The sequence below is a fragment of the Lipotes vexillifer genome, unplaced genomic scaffold (assembly GCF_000442215.2).
Source record: "Lipotes vexillifer unplaced genomic scaffold, Lipotes_vexillifer_v1.1 scaffold120, whole genome shotgun sequence".
Classification (NCBI taxonomy): domain Eukaryota; kingdom Metazoa; phylum Chordata; class Mammalia; order Artiodactyla; family Lipotidae; genus Lipotes; species Lipotes vexillifer.
Genome location: NW_006791240.1, coordinates 3,943,447 through 3,965,540, shown reverse-complemented (window position 1 = coordinate 3,965,540; position 22,094 = coordinate 3,943,447). Strand labels below are relative to the sequence as shown.

The window sequence follows — 22,094 nt, the reverse complement described above, 5'->3', positions numbered from 1 at the left end:
GTGGCCTCTCCCGTTGCGGAGCACAGGATCCGGACGCGCAGGCTCAGCGGCCATGGCCCACGGGCCCAGCCTCTCCGCGGCATGTGGGATCCTCCCGGACCGGGGCACGAACCCGCGTTCCCCGCATCGGCAGGCGGACTCCCAACCACTGCGCCACCAGGGAAGCCCCATATTTTTTTTATAACCTAACGAAAAGGGTAAATCTTTGCAAAAAACAAACATTGGAAGACTTCCTCAGTTCCCAGGAGCACATCTTTTAACCTTTATTCACATGATTCTCTTTTGATGTACGTACTGTATCATCATTGTGGTCAATTTTCTAATCTTTTGTTATTAAATGTGTCAGTTGCCTGGCATATGATTTGACAGTTCTTTTCTAACATCACTTTAATGACTTTTTGAAACTCTCCTACCTTTGCTGTGATTCACAATTGATTTTGTAATGAATTTGCATTGTATTGTTGGATCCTCGATGATTAATGAGAGAATGACATGGTCTATCCCCCTAGTGTATCTAACTAGGGGATAGGGATAGGGGGAGGGATGTTTGAGTGCTATTCAGTGTTTCTGTTGTTTGTTTGCTTTATTGAAGTATATTTGATTTATAATATTGTGTTAGTTTCAGGTGTAACCAGCTTAGTGATTCAGGTTGACTTTTGCAGATTATATCCCACTATATAGATTATTACAAGATATTAGGTATAATTCCCTGTGCTATACAGTAAATCCTTATTGCTTTTCTATTTTATGTATAGTACTTTGTATCTATTAATCCCATACTCCTAATTTGTTCCTCTCCCTCTTGTTTAATATTTTAATGAATGGTCTGTTCATTTGTGAACATACTTGTGATATATTGACTTTTACTTATACAGTTTGTAATTGGGTATTTTTATAATAAATAATTGAATAATGAAAATTCCTCTCCCTATAGGAATAATACTGAGGAAGGAATGAGATATCTAAGTTTAACTTCCTTTTGTGGATTATGAGGGTAGATAATAGACAATATTTCTGTGAAAGCTTGACTACTTCTTTTTTATAATTGAAGTATAGTTGATTTACAGTGCTGTGGTAATTTATGCTGTACAACAAAGTGATTCAGGGGTGTGTGTGTGTGTGTGTGTGTGTGTGTGTGTGATGTTCTTTTTTATATTCTTTTCCATGGTGGTTTATCACAGGATATCGAATATAGTTCCCTGTGCTCTACAGTAGGACCTTGACCTTGTTGTTTTTCCTTTCTATATATAATAGTTTACATCTGCTAACTCCAAGCTCCCACTCCATCCCTCCCCCACCCCACTTTCCTGGGCATACGTCCAGAAAAGATAAAAACTCTTAATTTGAAAAGATACATGCATCCCAGTGTTCATTAGCAGCACTATTTTTATAATAGCCAAGATATGAAAGCAACCTAAATGTCCTTCAACAGATGAGTGGGTAAAGAAGATATGGTGTATATATATACACACACACACACACACACACACAATGGAATATTAGCCATAAAAAAGAATGAAATTATTATTGTATCATTCTTTTTATGGCTGAGTAGTATTCCATTGTATATATGTATCACATCTTTATCCATTCATCTGTTGATGGACATGTAAGTTGTTTCCATATCTTGGCTATTGTGTATAGTGCTGCTGTGAATAAAGGGGTGCCTGTATCTATTTGAATTATAGTTTTGTCCAGGTATATGCCCAGGAGTGGGATTGCTGGATCATATGGCAACTATGTTTTTAGTTTTTTGAGGAACCTCCATACTGTTTTCCATAGTGGCTGCACTTGACTACTTATTTAAAAGTGGGTATTTGGTATTGTAATAAACTGAAGTTTAAGTTAAATGAAAGAAGATACCCAAAATAGGGATTTAATGATAAGGGCAAGGTGTTATGACCTAGGTTTTGAAGAAAAACAAAATTTATATTCTCGTTAGAAGAAATAAACATAAAGTTGCAATAATATGAAACATACCACATGTTATTGGTGGAGTGTAAGGTGTAATAATGAAAGTCTTTATATGTCATAGAAGGTCTTTTTATGTCTCGTATATGGCTCAAAAGTCATATGAGCTTTTCCCTATAGTTTAGAAAAAATTCTAATAATCTGTGTACCAGATATTGTGCTAGGTTTAGAGGCACAAAGAAAAATAAAGGCGTCGTTCTCATCTTCAAAGAACAAACAGCACTGGGTAAGACAGATAAACCAGTCGTTTTCATACTGTATACTAAAGGCTGTGGTGGAGATATGCACAGAGTGCTAAGGGAGCACAGAAGTGGATTCTGGATACAGATTCCTCAGTGATTTCTGAAAGATACAGGAGCTATCCTTATAGATGAGGTCTAGGAGAGTGGAGGTGGGTGGTCTAGGAGAGTGGGGAGCGTGAAGAAAGCTGGCACAGTGGCAATGACCAGATTGGTTCATTTATAGAACTAAAAGTAATGTGATGTTTCTGAAATTAGTAACTCTTGCCTTCAGAGTTGTCCATTTTAATCTGAATAGTTTTTTAAATGATAGGACTAAAATATATAAACTGGACAGTTTTATCTTGCTCAGCAAATGAAAAAGCTAAATATTAGATAGTGTTCAAACTTTTTTTTTACACATCTCATTTATTTAAGTTAGGGTGGATTAATATTTACTAGTGTTACCTGTTTTAAGATTACATTCAATATGTTCTAACACCAGGTTATTAGGGTCCAGGTGGTCACTCCAGCCTTGATATTAACTTATCACATCTCAGTCTTGTGAACAGAAGCAGTGATTGTGGGTAAACTTGCTATATTTACCCTTCTGGTTACTAGATATAGCGAATTTCATATCTAAAGTTGTTACTCTTTGGTACCATGTGGATAATATGTTAAATAATTGTGTCTTTCAGGATGAATGCTATCAAGTAAGACAAGTGTTTGCTCAGAAACTGCACAAAGGTCTTTCCCGATTACGGCTTCCACTTGAGTATATGGCAATTTGTGCACTTTGTGCAAAAGATCCTGTAAAAGAAAGAAGAGCTCATGCCAGGCAGTGTCTGGTAAAAAATATCAATGTGAGACGCGAGTATCTGAAACAGCATGCAGCTGTTAGTGGTAAGCGTATATGAAAATGAAAAGTGTACTTTCCCAACCTGCCAGTTTCAGTTTTATAGAACACAAAATGATGTTACTGTTATTTATTATATTCTAATTTGCAGTCATTAAATAAGAAGTTGTTACTGTTTTTCAATAGCAGCTTTTCCTTTCAATAGGTCATTTTAAAATATAAATGCATGGGTATTTAAATATCAACCCATAGCTCTTTATGCAACTGACTAAAAGGCCAAGGGAAAAAAATCAGTGACTTTGGAGGTAAATAAAGCAGTAAGCGGTACATTTATGTAGATTGTCTAAGTACTATCTTTTAGTTTAAAAAAGTACAGGTCTTTGATCTTTATTGGTTGTCCTCACCTGTAGCTGACATTAATAGCAGGTTCCTGTGTGCCTTTTTAACATCTGCTCACTTTACCCCATCCACACTATTAGTTTTTGTGCCCCTCTGACTTCTGTGACTTGATCAACAGCATTAAAATCCATCCAGTTATGCAAGTCAGAAATCAGAGGCATTCTTCACGCCTTCTTTTTTCCTCTCATTGGTCACTAAATCCTCTTAATTCTTCTTCTGGATATCTTGAATATTTCTCCTCAACTCTCCTACACTGCTATATTTCACTTGGATTATTTTATATACTCCTAACTAACTCCCTGTTGTAAATGTTCCCCTGCCTCTGACCCACCTCCAGCTGTGCCACACCACTGTCAAAATTATCTTCCTAAAACAGATCAGATCACATCACTTCCTTGCTTGAAACCTTTGTCGATTCCTTATTGCTCATAGGATCAAGTTGAAACTCATCAGCATGGCCCTTTTTAGTTTACTCTCAGCCTGAGTTTTAAGCTTTCTCTCTAGCTACTCCTGACTATAAATTCTGTGCTCATTGTACTCTGGATTATTTGAAATTTGTATAGCCATCTTTTTTCTCTGTTGTCAACTCTGTCTGGAAATTGTGTCCCCCTTCTGTCCAAACAAATAAACAGACAAAACCAAGGAGAGTGGTTTGCCCCTTTTGAATCCTTTAAAATACAGTTTTGGTGTTACCTCATCACTAGGACCCTCTTTCTTTCTGTTTCTACCTCACCTTAGAAAAAATGAGAGCTCTGGAGTCAAATCCCACCACTGCCATTTACTGGTTGTGTTTGGGTGGGTCACTTGTGCAATCTGAGCTTTAGTTTCCTTTTTGTAAGACTGATATAGTTTTACTCATAGCTTATGGTGGTTATGATTATGATTAAAAAGTTATGTGTATAAAGCACCTGGCATTAATGCATGGTCCAAAGAAGTACTCAGTAGTTGTTAGCTATTCTTATTTTAGGGCACTGTCCACATTGAAGTATAGCTTCTGTCCTGTCCATGCTTTAGTGTGAGGTTTTTATCTAGTCTTATGCATCTTTATATTTAAAATAGTAAGCCCCAATAAAAATAGAAGGCCTGGAAAAGAGTAAGCCCTCAATAAATGTGTGACAGACTTTTTCACTGACTTTTGAACCTTGTTACTTTTTTCTTCTATACCTACCTTGAAATGAATGCTATTACACACAAACTTATTCTCTTTGAGTTCAGCAGTAGAAATAAAGAAAACTTGGTGCCTTATTGACACATACATTATTATACTCTAGATTGAACATCTGATTTAAAATTTTGAGAGTAGGAAATGTAAAAAGAATTGTTCAGAATATGAATCCTGGTCTTTTGAGTAACCTTTATTAAAACTAGTTAGGACTTCCATTCTACCTCTAATGGAATATGCTGATCTCAGTCAAAATATTAAAATATTTAAATTTAAACTAAAAAGATGTTTGTTTTTTAAAATGCCCTAGAAACAATGTCTATTCCTTTTTATCTGTTCTTATGTTACAAATAATATCAAATAGTATCAACCGTTACTTCTTGTTTTTGTGTCATACTAACTGAAAAATTTACTGGTTTTTTTCATTTTGCTCTGCAGCTTACAAGGGAGTGTTGAACATAGAGTTACTAATAATAAGAAAAATAGATCTTACGTTCTGTAGTCTTGAATATAGTTTGGGTCACTTTTTCCCATATCTATTGAAAATTGAAATATTTGTCTTCGTAGCCTCAGCACATGGTGCATTTAGTAGGCAAATCAATATTGGCCATGATGGATGAATGAATAAACTTTAATTTATGATGTACCTCAACACTGGACATTTCAGTATATTTTTCTTCCAGTCATATTGTGGTAAACTATTGGGATGCAGGAAACATAGTATCAGAGAGAGAGAGAAAGAGAATGAGTAAGATTTGGTTTTCTAACCTGGCTGTTTTTGTTTTGTTTTGTTTTGTTTTGTTTTTTCTTTTTCTTTTTCTTTTTCAGAAAAATTATTGTCTCTTCTACCCGAGTATGTTGTTCCATATACAATTCACCTTTTGGCACATGACCCAGATTATGTCAAAGTACAGGATATTGAACAACTTAAAGATGTTAAAGAGTAAGACTTTTTCCATCCCATTTTCATATTTTCTGAAAGTTTTTTCCCTTTCTTGCTGATAATGGAATCTCAGTTATAATTAGTATATTAAATTTATTTCATTTCTTAGGAGTTTAAGGTTCTTTACCTTATTTGTTCTCTTATTTTTCTTTTTTCATACCATCTCTTCATGTTTCATTTCTTGTATAATTTCCCCAAACAACTTAGCATAATTACTGTATTACTGACATATTTCTCTACCAGTCTGGCATTTCTTTTTTATTGAAGCAACCCATTAAGAGTTTCCATTCCAGTTCTTATCTTTTCCTACTTTCTTCTGAAACACTGAATAGATTTTCATGTGGGGAGAATTAATATTCTCTTTTATTCACATAGTAAGCACATTTTCTTTGCAGTTACTGTCTTCCTCTATAAGGAATAGAGAATAGTCTAATTTAATAATGGGCCAAGTTGATAACCAGGCAACTGATCCCACTTACTACTTCATTGGTGATTCTCTAATTAAAATTTATGACAGTTAACAGTTCTTTCAAAGATTCTTGTTGAGAGGCCAGAAGACTATATATGCCTGGGTGTGGGATAGGGGAATATAACGGTATTTAGAGAAGTCTTTGTAAGACTACCAGAGTTCTTTAAAATATGGATGAGACCCTGTTTCTGTTACAATAAAGAATGACCTTTGTGGTTTTGAATAAATTAATTTCTTATGCCTTTAGCTTCTTATTAAAGGAAAGTAACTCTTGGTTTCTTGATTCATAGAAATATTTCATAGTTAAATATTTGAGGTGCTTCAAGAGAATAAAATTATTGATAACTTTCTCATGACAAGAGAAAAAGATTTTACCCTCTTTTTGCCACAGTTTCTATTTTTAAAAAATAAGCAATTAGTTTTCCCAAAGTGAATTCTGTGTTAGAGTGATTATATAACTAATGACAACTTTTAGCCACTCCTCCTTATTGGAACACATTAGTTTTTGAAATAGATAAAATATTCTTTGGAATTTACTAAACATTTTGGGTGGTATTTGTAAATTGCCCCAGTACAGCCATGAGTGATCTCCATTGCAGCAGAGAGCCACACCAGAAGAACTTATCCTGTGCCTGAGGTTTCAAAGGTTACTTTTTTCCTTTCTAGAATGATACCTTGTTTCACATTTCTCTCTTCTCCCATTTTCTCCTCTGTGCTATCCCTCTGTCCCATTCTGTCTACATAACACAGAGACAAAGCACTTTCAGTTTTTTCTTGAGTGGAATTTAATGTAGTTAACTTTAAAACTGAGGTACTGAAACTTGCTTTTATTTTTTTCTTTCTTTAAGCAAAAACAGTATGTAGAGTTGTCAGCCATGACTTTTTCCTCAGATTTATTGATGAAGATTCTTACTATTGAGTAAGGTGGTTAGATTTTCTTGAAGACTTCCATTTAGGACTACAGTCAGTCTTGAATATTTGAGACTTCACTTTATCTATGGCCCATTTATTCCTTTAGGCAGTCTTCCCTTCCTGTCATAGCCAGGGATTAAGATCACTTCATTCTTTCCACCATTTCTGTTTCTTTTTAACCTGCCTCCCTAAGAAAGAAAGTGAGACTTTGTGAAGGGGTATTACGAACTTGCACGTACGTTGCCGAAACGTTGTGATATGTATGTGACATATTTTTTTCTCTGTTGATTTACAGCTGTTTCTTTTTAATTTTTCCTGCTCCTGGAGTTCATTATATTTATATTTAGAATTATATCTGTATTTAACAGTGAATTTTTTCTTTTTTTCTTGGTATTTTTTAGGTGTCTTTGGTTTGTTCTGGAAATATTAATGGCTAAAAATGAAAATAACAGTCATGCATTTATCAGAAAGATGGTAGAAAATATTAAACAAACAAAAGATGCTCAAGGACCAGATGATGCAAAAATGAATGAAGTATGTAATTCTTTGTAAATAGTTATGATTCCATGTTGATTTCAAGCATTTGAGTATAGGGTATGAAACTTCTGTAGACAACATCAGTCTTTTCTATTAGTAGTATAATAAATAATTAGTAGTATTCATATTAGTAGTAATTAGACTTACATAGAATTAATATAGAATTAGTAGTAATGCTGTTACTAGTAAACTAATGAAAATAATAGAGTAAGTCTTTTAACTTACACTGTTGTCCTGAAAACTGCATACTAAATGCATGTTCTAGAATTAACTCCTAATTCTCAGAGTCTAGGATACTGATTTAAGTACCTAATTTTCTTTTAATACCATTGCAGAAACTGTATACTGTGTGTGATGTTGCCATGAATATCATCATGTCAAAAAGCACCACATATAGTTTGGAATCTCCTAAAGACCCAGTACTACCAGCTCGTTTTTTCACCCAACCTGACAAGGTAGTTATTTTAGGATTTGTTTGTATAAGTTGAAATAAAATGTATTCTCAGCACTAGGTTGTGGGAAGATCACGAAGAATCAATATCAAAAAGTGACACACTACTAATGTCATGAAAAGGTTGCCGTGAGTCTTAACAATGTGGTTGAAGAGCAGAATATGGGCCAAACTGGAGGACACAAATAGGTTCCGAGATGAGTTAGGATGATCTAGAGTTTGTATTCCAAGTTTTATGCTAGTCTAAGAGCACAGGCAAAAATGATCAAAGCTTGTAATCTGTGAGATAATGGCCATTGATCCAAAATGGGAAGGAGAATGCTGATAGAGATAGTCTGATAAGCCCTTGAGATTTCTAACTGGTATGAAGAAACAAGCAGAGAACTGACACTAAGCAAGCCCAAGACCCTGGGAACACTACAGGGATGTTCCCAAACCACTCTCAGAAAACTCAAGTATTGTATGATACTAAAAAAGGTGTTTTTAGGATCTCTCTTGGAGTTTTATAGTGCATCTAAGCCTGTTAAAGTAACTGAGAGGAAACAGCCACTACCTTTTTCTTTTTTTTTTTAAAGCAAAATACCAGTTAACGTCTTACCCAGTGCACAGAGATCAGAACAGTCCTGTAAGTTCACCCAATGAAAGGGACTGTCTGCTTTTAAGCATTCACCTTTTGTGATTAAGATAATAGGAGTATATGAGGTCTCTTCCCTGGAGAGTATTATTACATAAGCATGTGTTTGCTGATGAGCTCTTAGAGCTCTAGCATGTTAGAGCTCAAATATGTTGTGTTAGTAGTAGAATTAGTACGAGGTTAATTTAAGCTTATTACAGCATTTAAAATCAGTGACTAAAATTTTGTGTTTCAACTGACTGTTTAGTTTAAACAAATAGGTATTTTATAATGTACTTTAAAACAAAAGCTGCTCTATGCTTTATTGGCTTTTGAATCACCTCGTAGATACGTGCTTCAGTAGTGATTGACTATTATTTTTTTCCCTTGCTTGTAGAACTTCAGTAACACCAAAAATTATCTGCCTCCAGAAATGAAATCGTTTTTCACTCCTGGGAAAGTATGTTTTGAAAATTGTTTTAATTTTTATGTGGTAGTTTATTTTAGTGTGACTGTGGCATAATTATGTTTAGTACTTCTTTAAAAATTGATGTATCAAAATTGTTAGATATCTTCCATTTACTAGTAAGTAATAGTTATATTTACTATATAGATGCAAGCTGAGATATAGAACTTGTTTTTTAGCTTATGGTAAAACCCTGGAGACCTTCTTTCAAATACCTTATCTTGTAATATTAAGATAAAAATATTAAAGTAAAAGTAAAAAGACATCTTCTTATGTCCTTCCCTAGCAAGAGTCTAATTATCAGTTTTCATTTTTGACTATACATTTTATGTGCTCTCACTTCCTATGTAAGCCTTTTACTGCAGGTAACTAAGAAACTTAACTATTATTCTGTTTATATAGTTTTTGTTCAGTGATATTCAATTTATAATTCTTATTCTTATTTTGCTTAAGGATAGGCAAGTTTTTCATGATTTGTATATGTAAATACTTTGACAGGTGTTATGATTCTTTACATCTAAACTTCTTTTGGTTTTAATCAAATAGAAAGATATGCATTTTTCATTTCAGCCTAAAACAACCAATGTTCTAGGAGCTGTTAATAAGCCGCTTTCATCAGCAGGCAAACAATCTCAGACAAAATCATCACGAATGGAAACTGTAAGCAATGCAAGCAGCAGCTCAAATCCAAGCTCTCCTGGAAGAATAAAAGGAAGGTAAGTACATAAGAAATACCATACTTAACATTTAAGGACTCCATCAAGGCTATGAGACCTAAAATAACATCATTTACATTTAATGTCAGTAAATGAAAATCAGTGCATATCTGAACATTCCTATTTTAACACTGGTAGCCATTTACAAGTTAAATGTATTTGCTTACTCATTTAAGTAGGTACTCCATCTTAGCCTTTAATATTTTAGCTTGTTGTTGTTGGTAGACATAAGCTAGTTTCCAAACTAAATGTCTAGTTCATCCATACAATGGAATACATAGTCATTAAAAAATGATGAGGTATGAGCTCATATGAAGAGTTTCCACAATATATTATTGAGTGAAAAAGGCAAAGAATAGAACAGTGTAAAGTAGTTTTGAGTTTTTAAGAAGGGTTTGTATTTTCATTTGCTTGTAAATGCATAGAAAATTTGGGGAAGAGTACACAACATCTTAATAGTGTTTACAGTAATCTAGTGTAGGAGGGAGATGATTTTATATTCTGATACGGTTTGAATTTCTTTTACCATGTACGTATATAAACTTTTTTGTTTTAAAAAAAAATTTAAAACGTACTTTTGAATTATGCTTTGCAAGAAATTTTTTTTTTCTTCTTAAAGAAAAAAAGGAAAAGAATTCACACTAACTGGTTTTAGCATGGGGCTTAGCATACCATTTGTCAGCAGCAGAGCCTTGTACAAGGCTAAACTGCCACCATTTATTCATTTTGCTAAGTTATTATGAAAGATTATGTTGTCTTTTGCACTATTCATAACCAATCAGTAAATAAGGGAGGAGACATTCTAAAATGTCTTATCAGTTTCCTTGTAATGAATAAATTATTAAATGATACATAGTATAATCGAATTAAAACAAAAATTACATCTAAAGTTCTTGGTTTTTTTTGATTCCTGTTTTAATGCATATTAGTGGCTGATACCTTAAGTGACTCTTCTTTACCTATGTCATTTAGACATTTTTCTACTGGATGGCCTCATATTTAACTGACCAAAAACATTTCCAGCAGCTCATTTCCTAAATTATTGGCTTTTCTCCTTGAATTCCTGGTTATAATCAAAGATGATCTAATTCACCCATCTAGGCTAAGAGCCTCAAAATTGTCTTTGATTTTTCCCCTGTGCTAATAAGTTTTGCCAGTTATTTTTCTCTACAATGTTTATTTAATACTTCTCTTTTCTGCTATCATCATATCATTCATTCCCTTTCTTTAATTACTGTAGTATTTGGCTATTTCCCTTTCTTATTCCTCTGTCTATGTATTGTATATCATATCACTGCTAGATAATCTTTTTTAAATGCTATGTTTTCAGGTTATTCCATTGCTTGGAAATCTTAATTGTCTTCCCTTCTTTGTTTTCAAGACCATTATACAATTTTACCCAGTTCTCATCTCCCATTGTTATTCACAACAAATGACTCCTAGTTTCCCTACTTTACTTTTGGTTAAACTTTCTTTCAGCCTTTGTTGCTTTTTTCCTCCAAATCCCGTCGGTTCACTAAGATTCTTTCTAAGGGAATGAGCTAGGTGTGTTTGAGAGATCAATTTGGTTGGAGAGTAGGAATGAGAGAATAATGGTCAGGGATGAAGGTGTGAGGTACCCAGATTATGTTTGAACTTTGTGGGTAATGTAAGGAATTTGGGTTTGATTTTAAGTAAAACTGGAAGATGTTCTGGAGTCTAGTGGTCTAATTTGTGCTTTTAAAAGATTGCCCAGATTATTGGTGGAGAATAGAGGCACTAGAATTGAGGTAGGAAATGCCACTTTGGAGTCAGCTAATAGTAATCTAGGGAAGGGATGAAAAGGGAAGATGATGGAAAATAGCCAAATGGTGTTAAATATACTAAAATGGATACTTTTTTTTTTTTTTGCGGTACGCGGGCCTCTCACTGCTGTGGCCCCTCCCATCGCGGAGCACAGGCTCCGGACGCGCAGGCTCAGCAGCCGTGGCTCACGGGCCCAGCCGCTCCACGGCACGTGGGATCCCCCCTGGACCGGGGCACGAACCCACGTGCCCTGCATTGGCAGGCGGACTCTCAACCACTGTGCCACCAGGGAAGCCCTAAAATGGATACTTTTTGAAAAGAATGAAACTTTTCCTCATAAAGTTATAAAGCTACACTAGGGAAAAGGAAAAACTTTTAAGGTTATTTGATTGTAATAACAATTACAAATGTCTATATTAAAAGGCTTGATAGTTCTGAAATGGATCACAGTGAAAATGAAGATTACACAATGTCTTCACCTTTGCCGGGGAAAAAAAGTGACAAGAGAGACGACTCTGATCTTGTAAGGGTGAGATATTTGGTTTGATTTTATAATAAGTACAATAATAATTATTTTTACTATGTAAATAATCATTTTTACACTGAAACCAGTTAATTTTACTCTCAAGTTTGACATCTGATTTTACTCACAAATTTGAGTTCATAATTATCCTCTACCATGTAATTTAAGTATATTGAACTTCTTGTGTTTCTTGTCATTCTAGTAAGCAATCTTTATTCTTTAGAGCTTTGGAATCAAACATGCCAGTTCCATACTCAGAACTTCTTGGCTTTTGTGTTTTTTTTTAAACACAGTAAATTTAGGCTTAGCCTTAGAGAAGGAGGCTAGAATGAGGGTCCTTAAAGTTTCCTTCATTTTAGTTGATTTCTTGAGCCTTTAATTACTAAATAAGTTTCTAGTAAATGTAGGAAATGCTACTGTTTTCATAAAGTCCTTGTTTAGTTTTAAAATCTTAATAGCAATGATATTGATGTGTGTGTGATAGGCATAATTTATAAATGTCATTTGAAGACAAATTTGGTACTTCTAGTAAAGATACAGAATACAGTTGTGTATTGCAACACAACCTGATGGCATTAATAATTGAGCATATTTTGACTTTTGAGGTTAGCTCTAAACATTTCTTGAATAACCCATTAGGTTCCCTGAATGAGTTTCTTTATCAGTGAAATGTGGATACTTAGCTGGTAAGGTTTATCAGAATAAAATGAATTAGCCCAAATGAATGGTTGTTGCTGCTGTTTTGTTATAAAGATTAATATTTTTGATTAATGATTATCATAATAATGAAAGTTAATGTGTTTTAATCTACTCGATTAATAGAGGCAAAAGGTTATTAATAAAAACATTAGCTTTCTCTGACTTAGAACTTGCACTCCTGTCTTCCACTGGCCCAAGCTTACATATCCCAAGAAGTTTAAATTATTTTCAGTTTTTTTCAGATTTCTCCAGTAATTTATTTTAGCAGATTGTTTCTCTTTCCACTTAAAAAAATTAAAATTCTAAAATTCTTACTAAATCCTAACTATACTATAAATTCGGATTTTTATTGGCTGTTTAAAATTTTCACCCAAACAGAATTAAAAATTGATTGCTTAGCCAGAAAGGAATCCTGTTATCCTGATTTATGGAAGAATCCTTGAGTTGGAAAAGGTATTTATGTCTTCTAGTCCTGCTTCTCACTTAGTGCAGAAATTTCTTCATTATCATTTATGAGAGTTGGTGCTTGAAAATGCCTTAAGTGGAGAGCTTATAATTTCTCTCATTTGTTGGAAACCTCAACTAGGCTACCCATACCCACATATACTGCCTCCTTTCCCTCCCCACTGCCCCCTTAATTAGGAAGCATGGTTAATATTTTGCTAGACTATAAATTCCATATCTAGTTCTACCTTTTGGAGCAATGCAGAACAAAGTCTATTTTTTTTTTTTTTTTGGCTGTATGCGGGCCTCTCACCGCCGCGGCCTCTCCTGTCGCAGAGCACAGGCTCCGGACGCGCAGGCTCAGCGGCCATGGCTCACGGGCCCAGCCGCTCCGCGGCATGCGGGATCCTCCCGGACCGGGGCACGAACCCGCGTCCCCCGCATCGGCAGGCAGACTCTCAACCACTGTGCCACCAGGGAAGCCCTGAAGTCTATTTTTTACAGAACAGTTTTGAATTTCTGAGCTTTTGAGATTTATTTATATAATTAATGAAGGTCTTTGGCGGTCTTTGTGTAACATTGCATCCATTTTCAGAAGAACCTTATTAATAAGCTCGTTTCAACTGAAATATTCTCAAAGAGGTGAGCATTATGAGACAGAAGTTCAATTTAAAGACCAATAGATTATGGTGAAAGAGTATCGTCTTTTTTATATGCTACAAGCTTCACATTGAAATTTCACTGCAAAGGGATTATTCTTCATATACATTTGTATTGTAATATTTAGTTTTACAAATAACATATCTTCCCCATTTCCTGCTTCTAACCTCAATTTTATACCCCCTCTGTTCTGAAAACAGTACAGTACAAAGTGAAAAATTAGAGAATGTAGTGCTTTAGGAAGCTTAGATTATTTTATGATATTCTCAAGAAAACAGACATTGAATTTCGGGTTTGCCAACAACCTTTTCCAGAGCATAAATGAATTCAGCCACTTTTTCAGATCTTTGGATGTCAGAATGAATTGTAGCATTGAAAATTGGAGGGTTTAATTTAAATTTAATGTTTCTCTTCCCATCTCTAAGTAATGACAGTTAATTCTTAATTTATGTACAAAACTCTAGATAAATACTAACAAATTAAAACCAATTATTTATAGGGCTTTATTTTCCCCTAGATTTCAAGGATAATTTAAACGCTAAAAAGAATAAAAAGCAAATCAACATCCCAAATAAAAATACTAACAAGATAATCTCAGATCATGCCAAGCAGACACAAATAAAATTTAGAATTCATTCTTGACAAATATGAACTCTTTGTAAATTAATACTAGAAAGATACTTCATTAACATGCTAAAAGTTTTATCTGTTTAAATCAGTAGTCAATGATTTAGTCAAAATTATTATTCTTAAAGGCAAAATACTTGAAACATTCTTATTAAAAATCAGGAACAAAACAACCTGTTATTTAAAATTGTTCTAGAATATTTGACCAGTTCTGAAAGACATTAAATAGGAGCCAAAAGTATGACAATGAAAAAGAAGAGACAAATTTATTTTTATTTTTGTACTCTTAAAAAAAATAAGGGAAGCAGTTGAAAAACTAAGAGTGTAGTATGTACGTATATATGTAACTATAATTTTACTCTGGTAATTTTACTTTATATCAGATGTACACTTGGGAGAAAGGGGATTTACTTTACAACACTAGCCATTACAACAACGAAATTAGATAGATGGATCTAAACATAACCTTAAAAAGAGGTAGGGGGAACCTATGTGGAGAAAATACCAAAACTGAGAAAGAGAAGAGAGAGAAGACATGCCATATTCCTTCATGGAAAAAATGAGTTAAAAAGATGACAGTTCTTTCTAAATGAAGATATCATTGTAAAATTCCAGTGTGATTTTAAGTCCATGTGGAAGAATAAAATGGATGCAAAAAAGAGGAGTAATAAGATCAGCCCAACCAAACACAAACATACTTAGTTATAATTAGTAAAATATTGCGCTGTTGTTACGTTAGCCCAGAAACATTATTATTATTATTTATTTTTTTTGCGGTATGTGGGCCTCTCACTGTTGTGGCCTCTCCCATTGCGGAGCACAGGCTCTGGACACGCAGGCTCAGTGGCCACGGCTCACGGGCCTAGTCGCTCCGCGGCATGTGGGATCTTCCCAGACCAGGGCACGAACCCGTGTCCCCTGCATCGGCAGGCGGACTCTCAACCACTGTGCCACCAGGGAAGCCCACATTATTATTTTTGAAAAATAATGCAAAATAAAGGAAGCATTACAAATCAGTGACTTTGAAATTGATTAGATGTCTGTTTGGCAGTGGAAGTAGGAAAAACAGTTTAGAACCTCAACTCAGCATCCTATTCTAAAACAAGATACAGTAATGTCTTAGTCTGCTCAGTCTGCCATAACAAAATATCATAGACTGGGAGGCTTAAACAACACAAATTAATTTTCTCACATTTCTGGATGTTGGGAAGTCCAGGATCAAGTGTGGGCCAATCCAGTTCCTGGTGGGAGCTCTATTCCTGGTTTGCAGATGGCCACCTTCTTACTGTGTTCTTAACATGGTGGAGAGAGAGATAGCAAGATCTCTCTGGTATCTCTTTTCATAAGGACACTAATCCCATCATGTAGGCCCCACCCTCATGACCTTATCTCAACTGAATTACCTCCCAAAGGCCACATCTCCAAGTAGTATCCTATCGTAACACTTCAGCATATGAATTTTGTGGGGACACAATTCAGTTAATAACAAATAGGAAATAAAATTTAAATATACACAAAAGTGTAGAATATTTAGATTAAAACTCAGACTTTAATAAACAGATGGACAAAGGGCATAATACCAAAGATATAATTAGGCAGTTCACAGGCAGGAAACACAAGTGACTAATTAAACATATTAAAAAATTATAAGTAATTAGATAATTTTTCTTTTCACTGATTTTTTAAGAATGTAAACTGGAACAAACCATTTGGAAATTAACTTAGTACTATAAATATTATATGTTTTATATACATGTGTATACCTGTGGAGAGCATTATAAATTCATATGCACTATTCTTGGTTTCTTTGAAGAATTTCCTCAATCTCCATCTGCTGGTCAGTGCTTAAATTCTGTGAATGTAGACTGGTATTTTATTTTAAATTTGAAAGTCACTTATTTTTAAGTTATTTTTTTTGTTAGTTGTATCTGGGAAGAAGTGGTATCTTTGGTTCAGAAGTGTTTTCAAAATTTTTAATAAATGATGAATATGTTTAAACTTTTGTATCTTGCAACTTCCATTTATAAAATAAAAATAGTTCTTTTATGATGTGTATGCATGATATATATATAACATAGTTGGTATTTTATGTCTTATTATACATTGTGTGGTAAAATTAGGATTACTTAAATTGACTATCAAAACAGATCCATTATACTTTAGTACAGTTGTCTATTATTTAAGCATTCAATTTAGAATGTTCTTTTTTATGAAATAGCTCTTCACCAAAGATTTATAATCTAATCAAATACTGATCTTGAGGGGTTTCATTTGAGGCTCTCTAGCTTGAGTAAGAATAAAAACATACCCTCTTATCCCCAGATAGTGTTTTAAATTAGAAAATTATTAATAAAAGCAAGTAAGTAGTTATCGTTCTGATGTACTTCAGAACTCTATACCTTATTTAGGTACATTTTTATGACTGAAGTGGATAACAGATTTTTTTTTTGATTCTTAAAAATACATATACTAACAATGCATACTAAGTTTTATATTTGAAATTGTGGCTTTTATTCCTAGTCTGAATTGGACAAACCTAGAAGCCGGAAAAAAACACCTGTAACAGATTCAGAGGAGAAATTAGGGATGGATGACCTGACTAAGTTGGTACAGGAACAGAAACCTAAAGGCAGTCAGCGTGGAAGGAAGAGAGGCCATACGGCTTCAGAATCAGATGAACAGCAGTGGCCTGAGGAAAAGAGGCTCAAAGAAGATATATTAGAAAATGAGGATGAACAGAATAGTCCACCAAAAAAAGGTAAAAGAGGCCGACCACCAAAACCTCCTGGTGGAGGTACACCCAAAGAAGAGCCAACAATGAAAACTTCTAAAAAAGGAAGCAAAAAAAAACCTGGACCTTCAACAGCAGAAGAAGAGGAAGAAGAAGAAAGACAAAGTGGAAACACAGAACAGAAGTCAAAAAGTAAACAGCACCGAACTTCAAGGAGAGCACAACAAAGGTAAGTATGTTTAACTCTAAAATGTATACATTTAGTTACTATATTATAAATCATAATTTGATGCTATCCACATTTGGGTCTTCCCCAAAGCAGAGCAGAATCTCCTGAAACTAGTGCAGTTGAATCCATACAATCCACACCACAGAAAGGACGAGGAAGACCATCAAAAACGCCATCACCATCACAACCCCCCAAAAATGTGTAAGTTGTAAATAATATTAAATTTCAAACCAGTTTCAGATTATTTTGCAGGGGTTCATAAATTTCTAAATATACATAGGGCTGTATTTAAATCCCATACATTTAGCCCCATTACACTAGGTAACATAACATTTTTGTAAACTTACGTAGGTGATTGATACCCAGTCAACCTTTGGTGACATTTGTACATTTTTACAGGTTTTAGACAAAACTTTATAAATGAATACCAAATAGTTTATTATTTCCAATACATACTTTATGGTACCTGAAGAGATGATGAAGTATTTTTAAATAATTACAGTATAGACCACGTTACCTTGTCATTTCATGCTACAATTTTTCTTCGTGTCTTTCCTCAACAGCTTTAAAAAAATAGCTTTTACACTTTTGCTTTGGTTCTTTGAACCATGTCGGAAAGTAACAGGCATCATTTTTTTTAAATTACATCTGTGGAAATTATCACATGGTGATCTCAAGTTTTTGATGTCTTGATTTTGTTTGTTTTCTAATCACATTAACATATCTGTATCTATAGATAGTTTTGGATGTTCACACAAGTACATGTTTATAGGAGAGTTACAGTAACAAATCTGTGTCCAAACTTGTTAAAGTGACAGGGGCATCAGTGTTGTAATTTGTAAATTGGCACTTTTTTCTCCTCAAAGTGGAAATAGAACAGCATGTCTTCTACTAGAAATTTTGCAGTTTTTCTGAAAGTAATCCCATACTTGAATAGCTTGACTTTTCAGAGTTGCCAACAGACCTTGGTTAAATACTCAGTTACCTTCAAAGTTTTTCCTGTTCCTGTGTATTCCATAGGAAGAGGAAAAGTTACCTGAGTGTCTAGCCAGTACTTCCTGCCTTTTTCCATATAATTTTTCCCTCAGATAAAAAGTAAAGGTAAGTACATTTTTGTGGCAGCTTCATAAATGTGTTTGTATTCAACCATGGAAAATCGTTGTTTTTTCGATAAAAAAAATATTCTTAAGGCATCTTAAATTCCCATGGTTAATTTTATAACAAGAATATAACGGGGTGAATGTCTTTCATGCTTGTAACTTTAATTTGTTTCTGTTTGGGCCTCATAAAATTAAGGGCTTAGATGATTATCATGTTACCTCCTAAAATTACACAAGTTCCTCACATGAGTGTTCTAAATCAAACAAACATTTCTGTTAAAAAATCAGTACAGAAAGAGATTGTGTATTCTGTCTTAACAGCCTAACTTCCTTTCACTGGGAAGCCCCTTTTTAGAGGTAATGTAATAACATATGTTATGATTTGTCTGTTTTCTTGTTCTGACCTCAGTGGAATTGAGAAAGATTGTATTATTTTCTTTGTATTTTCTTCTATTAATTCTGAAAAACTGAATCAAGTACGTTTGAGTAGTTAGTTTGAATATGAATTAAACAATATCTATTTTCAATTGCTTATAGAAATGATAGGCTAAGTTCTTAATTAAAAAACAAATATTTATCAAGAGAGATACATTTAATTAAATGGTGACACCTCTTACATATTTTTGAGTGTCTCCTGTTTCAGAGAGTACTAGGTGCTAGGGAATATAGTGGCACGAAACGGGCACGATTCTTATCCTTATAGGACTTACCATCTAAATGGGCATGTAGTCATTAAATAATCACACATAAATATGGAATAGTAAATTGTGATATGTGCCCTGAAGGATAAAGTTAGGGTGCTGTAAGACAATGTAAGGGCAGGGCTGGGGAATTGGGGAAGTTTTTTTCTCTTTGGAAATTGACCAGTGGTTCCTTGAGAGTATTAGGAGTTAGACTGATAGAGAGTAGGGAGAGGAACATTTCAGGTGGAGGGAACACTGTTTTGGAAGGTTCTGAAGTGGGAAAAATCCTGGCAAATTCAGAGAGCTGAAGGAAGATAAGGATATTGCTGTATTGTAGTTGTGGGGAACTGGGGAGTGGAAGGAGATGAGAATGGACAGGTAGGCAAGGCCTGTCTGCAGGACTTTATATACTGTATTAAGGTTTATGCAGTTACTCTCAGTACGTAGGGGGCTCTCTAGGGGGCGTGGCATCAGCTATTTTTACATTTTTGAAAGATTACTTGTAGAGAGAAGAGGCAAGAGATGAGAATGGTTTAGAAATATGTAGTAACAATGAAGATGGAAAGAAGTGAATGGATTTGAGATTTCTTTATAAGTAGAATCTTAGGGCTAGATAAAGAGTTGTAGACTATGATGAAAGACTTAAAATTTCTGCTTTGAGCAACTCAGTCTTTTACTGAGTTGGGAAAGGTAAAAGGAAGAGTAGACTTTGGGTTATGTTTTAAAATCCTTTATGGTATTGGTCTCGGTCACACTGACTTGTTATTTGGTAGATCTTTTTATATGTAAGATTCTAGGATTAAGTGCTTGTTTAGGGTTCGGAATGTAAGAAAAATATTTCTTGGCTTACAAGGTAATTGAGAATAAAAATGATAATGAAAGCCTGTGAAATATTTAAAGCATTTCCTGTATGAAGTAACCTACGACTTAAGGATCAGAATGTTCATTTTATTTTACATGTGTTTTACTCTAGCCGTGTAGGACGCTCCAAACAAGCCGCTACTAAAGAAAATGATTCAAGTGAAGAAGTAGATGTGTTTCAGGGTAGCTCTCCTGTCGATGATAATCCACAGGAAGAAACAGAGGAAGAAGAAATTTCTGCAGTAAATGTATGTGTTTATGAAAGTGCCATGTGTAATAGTATGGAATATAGACTTAGAGTTGGTAAATATTTGGTCAGATCCATTTAGCACTTGCTGTTACTTAATAATTCTAAATATTTATATATTTTTCTACATTAGTTTATAGTGTTGTTTCATCTGCCGGCTTAGATAGTGGAGACTATATCCTTTGTGGAAACCTGAAACCAAGTGAGAATAATAGATGTAGCCTAGTGAAAGTGTAAATGCCCAGTTTAAAACTGAACGCAGAGGAACAAGTGGCAGTCTGATGTCAACACCTTACGCATTTAAGTTCTCCTTGTATCTGTTATATATACTCTTGTTTCGTAAGTATTTGAGTTTCCCACTAGCTACTAGTAGTTAGTCATATAGAATAAAATCATGTCTTTAACTAAAATTAGGTTTTGGAATTCATAAAATTGGTAATAGACACTTCTTTTACAGAAGTAGGAATATGATGCTTCCTGAGATACTTTTTTTTAAAAGAAATGAATGGTTTTGCTGGTTACATCTCAGATTTTTTTCTCTTTGGAAGAAATATAATTAACACATTTAAGTAAGAGCTGTCATCTTCCTAACATTAATGCTGAATCTTTGGGTCAGCTCAGCCAGCCATCTTTGTTTGAGGAACCTGTGTTCTTTGGTCAGGTCCCAGGGTTGATCCCTGCCCCTCTGTTCTATTTAATATAATCAGCACTTCTATCTGCATCTGGATGCATTTATGTGAATGAATTAAGACCACAGATAAATATGTTGAATTATGGTCTCAAACTAGTGGGGGTTGTTTGTAAAGGGTTTTAGGGGGGTGTAAAAATAAGGCTGAAGAGTTGTACATAGTGACTGATGTCTTCATCAAAGAAAAACTATACTGTAAATTAATTAAATTAAAATCCTGTTCTATTTGTATTCCTCTTGTTAATACTGATCTTTTTTGAACTAAAGTTTTATGCTTTCATTAGTACTTGCCAGTAAGTGGTAATATGTCTGAATTTCAGATTATTTTTATGTATTTGATAGTTGGTATGATCCAAACTCAATAGCTGTTTTCTGAGAAAGACAGCTATAAGCCTAAATTCATAAATATCAAATGTTTTCCTTTACTACAGAAACATAAGTAAAAAGGTGATATTTGCAATTGTTTTTCTTGCTGTTGGCATTGACTTCTGTTCATTTCTCTTTAAAATTATTAAATAGAAAAGTAAGATAGTTCTCTCTTTTGCTATCCTGGGAAAGGCTGTTTACGGGCATTCATATATTATGTACGTCTAAATATGTGATGTCAAGGAGGAAGTTAACATAGGAGAAAGGTTTTGAGGAAAGAAAAGCAAAGAAAATCAAGAACATGTAAGAATAATGATTGGTTAAAAAATAATAATTACTGCTGTGTCTAATTAATAATATACCCATTTTAATTAAGCATCTGGTGATATTTCTTTCAAGGTACGGCGGCGAAGTTCTAAAAGAGAAAGGCGATGAACAAATGTCATTAATAACTTTCTGTGTGAAAGCTTTGAAAAAAAAATTTTTTTTGTCAAGCTTCAGGCTGAGTAAAGCCTTTGATGCACAAAGTGGGACTGCTGAAGAGTGGACAGTTGGACCTTACTCTGATGACCTCATGTATTTGTGGTCACATGCTTTTAGCCATGCGCACGGTGATAACATTGACTATGGAGTCTTGTGAGAAAGTCTAATGTGCGATGGCTGTGTAGACATAAAGAAGAAACTTGTAAATATATTTTTTCTTCTTCTTCTTCTTTTTTTTTTTTTAATGTTTCTGAC

At 34.2% G+C, this 22,094-nt stretch overlaps 1 protein-coding gene across 1 annotated transcript in view; it reads left to right on the top strand.

Annotated features, from left to right (window-relative positions):
- The window catches only part of PDS5B (PDS5 cohesin associated factor B), a 120,960-nt gene extending 99,169 nt beyond the window's left edge, over positions 1 to 21,791 (top strand). The window contains exons 22-32 of the mRNA XM_007464260.1: positions 2,888 to 3,092; positions 5,435 to 5,549; positions 7,332 to 7,464; positions 7,803 to 7,922; positions 8,929 to 8,991; positions 9,568 to 9,713; positions 11,922 to 12,027; positions 16,972 to 17,411; positions 17,505 to 17,612; positions 20,168 to 20,303; positions 21,756 to 21,791. Coding sequence (XP_007464322.1) covers positions 2,888 to 3,092; positions 5,435 to 5,549; positions 7,332 to 7,464; positions 7,803 to 7,922; positions 8,929 to 8,991; positions 9,568 to 9,713; positions 11,922 to 12,027; positions 16,972 to 17,411; positions 17,505 to 17,612; positions 20,168 to 20,303; positions 21,756 to 21,791 — 1,608 coding nt within the window. The remainder of the gene's footprint in view (positions 1 to 2,887; positions 3,093 to 5,434; positions 5,550 to 7,331; positions 7,465 to 7,802; positions 7,923 to 8,928; positions 8,992 to 9,567; positions 9,714 to 11,921; positions 12,028 to 16,971; positions 17,412 to 17,504; positions 17,613 to 20,167; positions 20,304 to 21,755) is intronic.
- The last annotated feature ends 303 nt before the right edge of the window (positions 21,792 to 22,094 follow it).